Below are 12,962 nucleotides of genomic sequence, written 5' to 3' on the forward strand. Positions count from 1 at the left end.
TCAATAAGCAATCCTGAAAAATATTTGGGGGTGCTTAACTTTTTTCCAGGTGTATATATATTACTTATCATAACAAATCATGTAATATATATATCAAAATAAAATAAGATGACTGCCTCCCCTCCTAAAAGGTAGTGAAACAACAAAATTCTTTGTTAACTGTATACAAATTTTGTAACACCACTTTCATAACTTACTATATATAAAGATTTATTTACGCGAGAACCGCCAAGGCCGTGAATTTGTACCTGTCTTTTGTCTGTCGGTTCTAGTGTTAAAGCACTTATAATTTATTAGTTGTTTTTTTTTATCTGAAAGATATAAATAACAACTCAACTTTATAAGTAATATACAAGTTCTATTTGGATTATTTGTGTGTTCGTGCAACATTAGCACATGCAGTTCTTGTAACCATCCGAAATCGTTAGATATCTCATGCTCACAATCATTACATAACGTTAAAATCAAAAACGGTTTCATTACCCGTGCGCCCCCAACCAGTCAAAACTAAATCACCATGAAAATATTTTTGAGACAATTGATTCGTCTAAAAATCGATTTTTTAAACTTGTTGCCGATCAATATTACCGAAATGCTGTCTAGTCGCGATATTCCTTTGATCAAAAGAGCTAAAATAAAACTAAAAACATGTTCTAAATTTAGAATGATCAAAGAAAGTACTGATTGAAGCTATTCTACGAAGTCGCAAATTATTTTGTGTGTGTAAAGACGAACTTTATGTAAGACTAAAATACTGAACAAGTGAATAAGATTAATTGAATACGATCCCAATGAATAGTTACGTAAACTTCAACACAAAAACGTCGTTAAATACTAAACAGAGAAGGATGCGTGGTGAGTTTATTTTTCTAAAAATTGAAATAACTTCAAAAAGGGGGAGAACTGCAAATAGGAGGTTAACTCACGCCACCTGTGTAACCACGTGAACTTCCTTTATTTCTCCACATATCATTACCCTTTTTTCGATTTTTCAAAAGTAACTATATTGTGCATGATTCTTGTCGGTGGTTTAGTGTGATATCACATCGATATTGTATTAGTTTGTCCCGGGTACTATCCGGTGAAGCGTTATTTACGGTAATCAAAAATTTTCTGAATATTCCTTTGAACAGAGAGTTTGTTTGTTTGTTTTGAATTTCACGCAAGGCTAGACGAGGGCTATCTGCGCTAGCCGTCCCTAATTTAGCAGTGTAAGACTAGAGGGAAGACAGCTAGTCATCACCATCCACCGCCAACTCTTGGGCTACTCTTTTACCAACGAATTGTGGGATTGACCATCACCTTATAACGTCTCCACAGCTGAAAGGGTGAGCACATTCGGTGTGACGGGGATTCGAAACCGCGACCCACAGATTGCGAGTCGAGCGCCCGACCGTCACATTATAATGTCCCCACGGCTGAAAGGGCGAACAAGTTCGGTGTGACGGGGATTCGAAACCGCGACTCGCAGATTGCGAGTCGAGCGCTCCTAACGATCAGACCAGAACTATTTTATATATATCCAAAAATACTGTCGAAAGTTAAGAATGATTACTTAAAAGTACCGAACGGGCTTTAATAAGAGACTGCCTATTAAAACTTTACATAAGAAAGCATCAGATAACTAGATTAAAAAAAAACTATTGTGGGGTATCTAAGATGCTTAGAAGATTTCAGTTCACTTTAAGAGAATAACAATCTGTTTATAAGTATTAATGAAACGTTTCTCACGAATTGTATTACAAAATCGAAAATCTTAGTTTTTGATTGAGTTGTGCTCTCACTGGGAAAATCGGTTTTAAAATTAATTATACTGTGCATACTTTTATATATAAGGAAGACTTGGAAACCGTGTATCTACAAGTCGTTGTTCATTTTATAATCCTCACTTGATCCTAACGCGAGTTAAAAATAATGTAAACGAAGCTTAATCATAACAGCTCACCTTATCGACCGCACGTGGTTCTAGACCACCTCGCTGGCGAGTGATTAAATACAGGTATTAAAATAAACAGCATAACGTAACTGCCTAATAGACAGTACCAACACATAAGAACGGAGTTTCTTAACGATGAAGTTAAAAGAATAAATATAGAAGCAATCTAGCATGTGTTCACTTGGCTGATGGGAACATCCTTGGAATTCACAAGGTAAACGTACCTTTTTACTACTGATAAAATGGACAGAACTATTCCAAAGATGTCAATTTTTACTTATTACAAAAATTCTGATTACACAAAAATCAGAATTTTTCCAAAATAGTGTGTTCACTAAACAGTACGGAAAACTTAATTTGTAAAATTAACAGTACCTATTCTTTGCGACCACAACTTTCCTCTGATTCATCCTACTGGTAGTTTTTCACCTTCATGTGTTTATTAGTTTCAAAAATACATTTATAATAAAAGATTAGGATATTCTAGTTTATAGCATTAAAATGGTCAGTTCTTCGTGATCACAACTTTCCCTTAACTGGTCCTATTTGTTGTCTTCCATTTTCAACGCGTCTGTTACATAGTCTCAGAAATTACAGGACTACTTAGGTTATCTGTAAAATATCTGGGTGAAATGTATACAGGATTTGAAGGGTATGTAACACTGATGCTACTAATTTATTCTTCTAAATTATTCAGAAAATAAGCTGTTTAAGATACTAAACTAAACGTGAAGCCCAATCTATAAAAAGCCCAGTCTTAATTTGTTTTCCGATTTGCCCTTTTCCAGAGTGACTGATGATGGGTGGCACTCCCCAAAACTGGCATAATTGAGCGACAACGGTTTCACACATTACTTTTAATGTACTTACATATGTTAGTTATGCCAACAGGAAATTTAAAATAACTTTTCGATTTGCCCTATAGTGGTTATTTCTGATGATAATGTTTTTTTATAATTAAAAAAAAATACTGTTTACATTCTAGTCACCAGTTCTTCTAAATGTTAATTCAAGTTAAATAAAAAAATCATAAACCTAATTCTGAGGTGTAATTGACTTAAATATATTTGATAATAATTTGAGTGCACCAACGTAATCTAGTTAAAACCGAAACAGTTGTTAAACTAATCCTTGATATAAAAACCCGTTTTGACCACTATTATGACTGTCGTATCTCGGATTTCCAGCTGGTCTGATGAGCCCTGGTATTAGGTTAAAGACCTCGTCGACACTCTATATTGTAGATATAGTGTAATCGACATATTGTTACATTCTTCTTTACTTTCACTTGTAAGTTCTTACCATAATCTCGTTCAAAAAGGGAGCTCGATAAAAATGAAATTCTCAAGAAAATGAGTATTTAAATTATTACCAATAATTATCATTTATTTATGAGAATAAAATGCTTTCAAATTCAATATTCATTATTGATAGTATAGAAACACAAACTTTTCTAAACAAAACAAAACCGATATTATATTCTTCATCTCCAAACTTGCAGTATTGGGCAATTTTTAGGTGCTACCTAAAACGTTACTGCATTTACTACTGCAATGTGCAAAGGTGTTAGTAAGGCAATGACAATGAAAGTAAATATTAACTGAAAAACCAAACCAAATATGTTATATAATTCTGATATTTCATGGTGAACTAACTACGCAGCAGATTTGAAAGTTCAACAATTACACCGTTATTGGACGAACGAATAAATAACGTTCAGACAGCACTGAAACTCCTATCCATCCGCTCGATCGATATCAGATTGGGCATAATTTCCTGCTCACATGTATGTGATTAAATATATAATAGGATTTATCCGCTGGGATATTTACTCAGCTTGTGACGACCTGAAAATAAATAATGCATAATCACATACACACACACACAAACTAAGAGAACACAAAATGTTTCGGGAAGCCGAGCACGTTCTAATGCCATACAAGTTCTCTATGATCAACTTTTAAAACTGTTTTTAAAACTTGTCTTTACACAAAATGACGTTAATAGTGTTTAAATGATGTGAGCGATGATTGATGGTGTATGGTTTTAAAACTGATGTGTAATCAGGTGCCCACGTAATAATCATCAAAAAGAATGCAAAGTGGAAGGGGGGGGGGGGAGTAAGTAGAAATTACTTAATACAATTTTATTGCTTATATGTTGTTGTTTTTCTTCGGGGGGGGGGACAGTACAATTTTCCCCCAATTTTACATTATCACTGGTGCCATTACCATTAGAATAAATTTATTCTGAAGTTGAGCAAGTATGACAGGTATTTTTTTTAAAGGCACATTCATTTGAAAACAAGCTGTTCCTACAAGTAACAAGCATATATACAAAAAATGTTGCTGCCTAGAATTTTACAGCTTCTAAAAAAAAATCTGTAATAATAATGTTGCAATTCAAGAATCTTACTTTAATTACTTTTTGGACAAAAGCACCAAATTGAATCGACACCATACAAAGTAATTAATCAATAAATAAAATACCAAAACAAAACAAAGCTAATCTACAATGTACATCTTAATGGTTGCTTTATTTAAATGTGATCTTTCCAGCCCCACAATGATAGCCGCAGGAAAAAAAAAGCTTATTGCCAAGTTTCACTTTTGAAAGTTGTCTTTCCAAATTTTGTTTAATTAGTTAGCTCATTTTATGAAAATTTAAGAAGAATTTTTCCAGTTATTATGGTAAAATTAGAAATGTCCTAATGAATAATGATGTACAATAAAACAGCTATAAAAAAAGGACATACAAAAAATAAAAGTAAAATATGCATTGTTTTGTCCACATTTAAATTTCAAAAAATTTATGTTTCTGGATGGCACACCTGATGATAGTAATTTGAATTTCTGAAGCATTTTATGTTATTATATTAATTTTAGTAAAATACATGTTTCTGGAACTTTGACTATATGTTCAAAGTTTAGTAATTCTGACTCCAAAAACAAGAAAAAAGTATTTAGCCTAAAACTATAATTAATACATTGGAGAACTTTATTTTATTGTCTGTCTATGCACAGGTAAGAGCAATATTCATTGTCATTTTACTGAAAACATTTTAAACTTTATAATAAAAATATTTCCATAATTTATGGACAAAGGCCACACCAAACAAGCTAAATAAAAGTTATTTTTTCTTCTGCTACTTCTTACAATTATTTTATTCTGACTGTTTTTTCACTCTAATATAAATTAACTAATCCAGCACAATACTTTTGTTTTAGGTTTAGCATTTTAAGGTTACTTGCACAGCTATTATTACTCCAAGTATCACAGTTACTCCGTAAAGCATTAACACAATTATGTTTATTAACAGTTTCATGTTGCTGGGCCCCTGTCATACTAGTAGCATCCTATACAGTACACCTTTGCAGTGAAGTTATGGTTCAATCACACAAGTGTGAATATAAACCTTTGCAGCACATCAGTTTAGTTGAAAAACAATTATTAACACAAGTCAATTTGACTTGTATAAATAGTGACAATTTACAAATACTTACAACAAGAAATAAACTATTATAATTATAATTTGCTTGCTATAGTACCATGAACAAAACTTAAGAATAACTTATACACATAAGATGCATGAAATAAATATTAACCACATGTATCTAACTTTGTATGTGAGCAATATTTTCAAAAAAGTTAACTTAGCTATCACATCAATATAAAAATATCTGCACATAAAATTAAAACAGAAGTAATTAAATTTTAATTACATTATGTAACCAAACATTTGCTATACATTATACATATAGTTTCTATCATCAAAATATAAAGGCAATCTTAAATGAAATTGCAATCACTGAAAACTTTTACAAACTCAAAAGTATATATTACATTAATATTTTATAAAATTGAACGTGTACTTTACATGATAATTGCATTTCACCATGTAGTTGTAAAACTATGATACATAAGTATGGCATGTTTCTGTACAAGTTGCAAGTGTGTTTAATGTTGTAAGTCTGTGTAATTATTTCAAATACTAAATGAATATTATTCTGTGAAGATTAATAGAATTTATTGCATGCAAATTGCTTTAAAAGTTGTAAAAGGGTATGTGATATTCTATACCAATAAATTATTACTTTAAAAAATATTAAAAACTCTTCATAGTTCTAAGGATACATTTTGAGTTGTACACATCTTCGTTAAATGTTATTAGATGGAACTTTTAAGTGTTATAAATGTTATTAATTCAAAAGTATTGATCTTGAAACAATTTATCAACTCCCAAATAATATTCTTTAAATTTATTTAACAAAGCTAATAAAAACAAAAAACATTTTGGCCTAAGACCTGTAATAATAATTTCAACTGAATATATTTTAAAACAAATAATTTGCTAAATTTATGAAATATCCAAGTCCCCTATACTGTCAAAGGAACAAAATCAGTTACTAATTCTTTGAAACAAAATATCAATAAAATTAAGATTTTTTCAGAATATATTTAAAATGTTCTCATCATAAAAACAAAGCATAAAAAGAGGTATATTTTAATGATTTATTGTTTATAGTCATTGTACTGAACTTGACAAGACTGACTTTTTTTTATCTAATATTTATAAACACACACATTATTATTGTACATGAACCAATGACATTTTTTAGAGCAGCTTTGGGCTCTTTCTAATAGTTCTGAGCTCAATGTTTTATAAATTTCAACAACTTGTATAATTAAGGAAATAAAAAAAAAGTATTGTAAACTATAAAAAGGGCTTGTTCCAATGAAAAGCTACAAAATTAAGCAATTTATCTAGAGAAGGAATAAACTTCTCCATTTTCGTATTAAAGTTAACAAACGTTTTTATTACTTTAGCATAACCTAGTTTCTAAATTAATTTTCAAAAACTTAAAAATGAAATAAAAACTACATTTGTAATTACATACATTAGTACATTAAACTAACATTTCACAATCAAACTACATCTCAGAACAATATAAAAAAAATTAAACTTCAATATAATCATTCACCTCTTGCTGATAACTTCTTTGTATTGATAATTTTTGCTGCAAATTCTAATCCAGAAGACTTCTGAACACATCTTCTTACTATTGAAAAAGCACCCCTGTAAGATAAGAAAAAAAATCTCCCTCTCAAAACGTGATTTCTATGGAAGAACAGCATAATTTCTGCAGTTTTAACAAATTTACAATCTTATGTTACTGATACAAGTTTATTCCATACAAATGCTATATATTAACAAAAGGAAAAAAAATTGAAAATCAATACATAGTTTATTTTGCAATTTTTCTATGACAAGTATCTTTTGCATTTGAAATCTACTATTTTCTTCAATACTTTACCTATTTGTCAGCTTTCATTTCAACCCTTTTACACAGATTAGGCCAACCTTTATTTTTAAAATGTTTTACTAAACTGACAAGTTTTCTGAATTTGTACATTTTTTTAGATTAAATACACTACAGAAGATATTTATTTTATAAAACATAAAACAACGTTGACAAGATACAAAAGGTCAATTTTTGGAACATTAAAGTCTACGTGTCAGGATCCTTTCAAAATATATGTATGAACCTACCACAACTTAACTTATGAACAATAAAGATCATTTGACCCTTTGAGACTGTCCCTGTACACTCACCCTTGAGAAAAAGTAAAAATTGTACTTCATCCTTCATTTTTCAGAAATGTACCTCTTCCCCTTTTACATTTCCTTAAGGATACCAGCCTAGTGGTAATCCACAACTCATTTCATAAAATAACCATCTTGTTAGAAAACTAAAAATGTCTTAACTGAAGCCTAGTCTATTTTTTTTTTTCCAAATCTTTGGATACCACACAAAGAAAGCAAAAGTCCTTATTCTGTCAGACCTCTGAATAATCTTGTAAGCTTTAATAAAATAACCCCTGGCTCTTCTTTTCTCAAGAAAACAAAACAAGACATTTTAACCTGTTCCCCATAAGACATACACTTGAGCCCCAGTTAATACTGTTACAAAAAAAAAGCTTCTGCAGGATTAAAATATAAAATGAATTCAAGTACAACACTGAAATGTAACACAAAACAGCTAATAGAAAAAAGTTCTTTTACAACAATTAAAGCACATATTTTTCATTCTGAACATATCTACATTAACTGAAGAAATAGCATCAAAAGATAGAACTATGAAACTACATATAGCATCAAGAGATAGAACTATGATTTAGCTGTAGCATCAAGAGAGAGCACTCTGAATCCAGCTGTAGCATCAAGAGAGAGCACTCTGAATCCAGCTGTAGCATCAAGAGAGAGCACTCTGAATCCAGCTGTAGCATCAAGAGATAGCAATCTGAATCTAGCTGTAGCATCAAGAGATAACACTCTGAATCTAGCTGTAGCATCAAGAGATAGCAATCTGAATCTAGCTGTAGCATCAAGAGATAACACTCTGAATCTAGATGCAGGTTTGTACTCCAAGAAACTACTTTAGTGAGTGCCTAGTTCGAAAACAACAACAAAAAATAAACACACCAAAATTATTGGATTGTGTTTATCAGCTTGGTTTCCTACAAGTTACTATTAAACAAAAATGGAGGACAAATGCTTCATTTAGTTCTAAAGGATGCAGACAAAAGCCACTTTAAGTTATGAAAACTAGACTATAAAATTCAGACATTTTAAAATTCTAGGAGTATTTAAAATTGTCTATAGGCTGTATGTATGAATGGTGAAATAATACTATTGGAAGTAGGGGACTTAGATAAAAGGGTAATATAAATATAACCTTGATCTCGAGCAAAACTACTCAGTTATAAAATTATGTATAGTTTGTCTCACGGTGTGGTATGGTATTGATGTTGGTAATTTATGGATGATGACTTAAGTAGTTAGTTTGGCAGAGAAAAATTGAATTTGATGAGGTTGGTGGTTCTCTATCACTGTTTTCTAAGAAGGTGATAAATTGTTATTTCTCTTGCTTATTGGTTGTTATATTTGAATCACAAAACTGTTCTTTTCAACTCATAATTTTTATTAAAGTAATACCTTAGACTTGACTTTAAAACACTAATGTTATTCTATGTCTTACAATTTCACCATGAGATAAGAAAGCATGATGTACTTTCTCACACACAGTCAGCAAAAATATCCTTCGGTGAACTTCAAGCAGTTCTTGAATTGTCAAGTGAGTATATGCCTACGAGTTTAAGACATTAATTCATGAACCACTTGTTGGACTATATGTAGGCACTACTATTCTTTACTAAATGTAAACTACCATTTCAACAGTGAACTTTATTTTCATATCTGAATATGTAACCGTATTTCACTTTCAAACATTTCCTGTTCAATAATTTTGCTGACTTCACAGATAATATTAGTATTGCATGCCCTCTCACAATGTCAACAGGTTATGTACAGAATAATACTAAATGCTTTTTCTAGAAAATGTTTACTGTTCTTTACTAGTGAGATATCACATTCAGTTATAAACCCTACATTTCCTCTACTATAATCATTCTTACGAGTTTTATACCTGTATTATACATGTATGTTGATACTGTGAGAGAGTCTGCCATAGATATTTTACACATAGTCAACTTAATTGCTAAGCAATGAAGTTAAAAGAAAGACCTCTTGGTAAAATTGTTAGATGGCAAAATGTAGCCAAATAAGTTGATAAGATTTATATTCAAAGTGATGAGAAAGTATGAACATGCACAAAGGAGAAACACTGGAAACTTAGGATTTAATTTGTATAATAATTCCCACAATAATTGGTGTACTATATAAAAATAAATTACTGCATACTAATTACAAGTTCACATCCACTATAAACAAACTTTTGCTTATAAAATGGTTTAATTAAATTTAATCTAAAATAGTTATGCTAAGCATTGTGGTCACCAGAGATCATAATTAAAATATAAGTGTTTAAAAAATTAAATACACTACAATAGATATAAAAACTATGCATATTTCTAGTTATGTTTCACCAGTAAGTTTGTGTGTATTTCATATTTGGTTACTAACTAACAGATACAAATTAACATTTACTCTTTATCAAAACTACTTTATTTTGCTAATTTTGAATTATTGGTTTATTAAGTCAAAAGTATGCTACATACTGAGGTAGGTTAACCCAAGTATGAATTCCTAATCCTAAAATTTTCTTATTTAAGGCTCAGATAAAATACATCCAGTATTTCATATAACTTATATTTGTAAGCAATTAGATGCACATGAGGGTAGCTGAGTGGGCTTAAGCCCCTACCATTCTGCTTTTATGCCTTTAAAGTGCCTGTTTTCTCAGTCATATAGATTGCCCATAACTACTAAAAAATTAAAAGACACCCATGATGCCACACCTTGCTTGCTAAGAGTTACTTGGGGAGAAAAAAAAAGATTTCAACTTTAAAATAAATGGCACTCAGGGTCTTGAACTGAAGGTGTTTACAGTAAAAACATTATTATGATATGCTATTAAGTGTTAATACATAATAATTCATTGCTTAGTTTTAGATTTTAATAAGTATTTATAAGACCAATTGAATAGGAGTAGAAGAGAATCTGTGTGCTTCTTATGGCTTTTTACCCTATGTGTACTGAAGGCAACCCATAGTCACCTCCAACATCTTCCCCTTGCCTTATGATGCTTGAAAAGGGCTTGTTATTGTCAATGAGCTTCTGACCTTTTAATGTCCTTTACACATTATTACTTATATAAATAATGTTGTTTTAACTGTAGGGCCTACTATTAACACTGCAGTAACACAGTAAAGGAGTAATAGTAATATTACTTCAGCAACTTACACTATACTCTACAGGCAGTACGGTAGCAACATGATTCAAAGTCAAACTCTTACGCCCAGAGTTAAGCTTGACTTTAAATTACACTAACTGTCAGTACTACATTTATATATGACTTAAGTTAGTGATTAGGTCATACTCATATTCATGATGCATATTTCTCGCACCCACTTTAGAAGTTTAGTTTCACTTTCAGTTCAAGTTTAAAATTAAACTGTAATTCAGTACTGGCATTAGTACTTCTACTTCTTTTATAATAACAAAGAAAAAACAAGAATACTTACTTCCCCAGCTCCTCTTTAAGTTCATAATTATCACTAAACCTCGTGCAGATGTTCGGAACAGCCATCATAACAACCCCCTCCGACCTACTAACAAAATTATAATGACAAGGTTTCTTCAAATCTCGCATTGCATGTCTCTAGAAAAGAAAATGGTGCTTTATCATTGCGCGTGCGCGATAGTATATTGAATATGTATGTACAAAAGCAAAACAAAACAAAAACATTTTAACTTCTTTCAATACAATGAGCGTAGAGATAGAAAAATCATAATAGATTTAATTATTATTTTGTTTATTTATTGATTTTCACGCAGTTATATGAGCTGTCTTGATAGAGCTGATAGACTAGAGGTCAACACCACCCATCGCTTACTCTTGAGTTACTCTTTTATCAACAAATAATAGGATTTATCGTGGTGTATATTGCCCCCATAGATGAAGGGGGCCAGCATGTTCGATGATAGGATTCAAACTTGCGACCTGCAAATTGCGAATTGAGTGTCCTAACCATTAGGCCTTGCCAAGCCGATTTATTTATCTAAAACTAATTTTAAGTATCTTTTGTTGATGTATATTAATTTTTTTCTGCGTGAAAACTTAAGTTCCTTAATTGGTGCATTTTAATATATTTTGGATAAACAAAATGGTTGCATAAAAAAAGAAGAATCGTATAATATTTCAATTAATGAGTAATATTATCTGAAAGATATAAGCACGCGGGAACTAATTGTCTTGGTCAATATGCTTAGCTCGAAGAGAAAAACGAAATAAAAGGCTATCATTATTTAATGTCTATAGGATATGTCATTAGTAATTTTCTGAAAAATTTAGAGATGCCTATTACTTTTTTATTATCAGTTCAAATTTTCACAAGAGTGCTAATATATATTTTAAATCTTGTATTAAAAATAAAAAACATATGATGGATATTTTGTTTTACCTATACGTGATCGTTAAGTGATGAGTATCATTAACTTCATTATAGGTTATCAAAATTCTTATTTGCTCATGCAGATTTAATAATGCCTTAAAGTATATTGTTACATTGAAACAAACTTTATTGTTGTTTGTTAGTGTTGTTTGATACATCACTTTGACGCTCACGTGCTTTCCTTAAGTTTAAATTTATTTCTGCTCTAATCATTTCAGGTTTTATCACGCGATAATGTCAGGTTAAACTGATGAAACGTCGTGAAATGTTTTGTCTATAAAGTGATAAAAAATAACGTAGAAAATCTGATAATCAAGTAGTGCCGTCTGTATATCATATTTGTATACAGAATAAACGGATATCATCTTGTCCAAAGTACTGCCATGTTTCATTAAAAAAATTATATTTTTTTAATGTGTTTATCTTTCAAAACCTTTACAATTGTATTAAATTAATATGAAGTTTCTGAAATACGATTATTCATACTAAATTATTAAAAAAAAGAAAGGAAGTGTGTGTAATAACTTAATCTGTTCTTCCAATTTATTCTTATTGTAATAAGTATATATCTCAAACACATTAATATTATATGACTTTGTATTTTTATCGATTTTTGAAAGCTACAAGTTTTTGTTTTTTTTAACATTGTAACGAATTTATCATTATGTATTTATTTTCAATATGAACGTTGTTTGGATTGAATTTGTATTTGGAAATATGCGTGACTTGTAGTATCAGATATGTATTACATATAACGAATTTTTTATATATTTATTTTAATCTCAACATTTGTTTCGAATAAGTTTATATTTGAGGGAGTGTCTAGACTATCGTGTTAGTTACGTATGGTGAAACTCCCGCCAATTCTCCAAGATTGTAGAATATTTGTAAAGACAAGAATCAACAATATGTCCACTTCCGTAATCGGTATTATCAGAAGTTTCTAGAAAATGTGTCTCGCCTATAAAAACAACAGAGAACAGATAAGTCTACTAGGAAACTGTTATAACCGTGTAAGCTATAAACTATAATTTTGTTAACCCTTATCAAC

General features: G+C 30.5%; 1 protein-coding gene across 5 annotated transcripts in view; it reads right to left on the bottom strand.

Annotated features, from left to right (window-relative positions):
- Nucleotides 1-11,121, bottom strand: part of LOC106458142 (calcium/calmodulin-dependent protein kinase type II delta chain-like) — an 87,496-nt gene extending 76,375 nt beyond the window's left edge. For all 5 annotated transcript variants that reach the window (XM_022384235.1, XM_022384214.1, XM_013917605.2 and 2 more), the window contains exons 1-2: nt 10,982-11,121; nt 6,919-7,013 (exon numbers count right to left, since the gene is read on the bottom strand). In XM_022384235.1, coding sequence (XP_022239943.1) covers nt 6,919-7,013; nt 10,982-11,109 — 223 coding nt within the window. In that variant the 5' untranslated portion in view covers nt 11,110-11,121. The remainder of the gene's footprint in view (nt 1-6,918; nt 7,014-10,981) is intronic.
- Between the last annotated feature and the right edge of the window lie 1,841 nt (nt 11,122-12,962).

The sequence above is a fragment of the Limulus polyphemus genome, unplaced genomic scaffold, assembly GCF_000517525.1.
Source record: "Limulus polyphemus unplaced genomic scaffold, Limulus_polyphemus-2.1.2 Scaffold20, whole genome shotgun sequence".
NCBI lineage: Eukaryota > Metazoa > Arthropoda > Merostomata > Xiphosura > Limulidae > Limulus > Limulus polyphemus.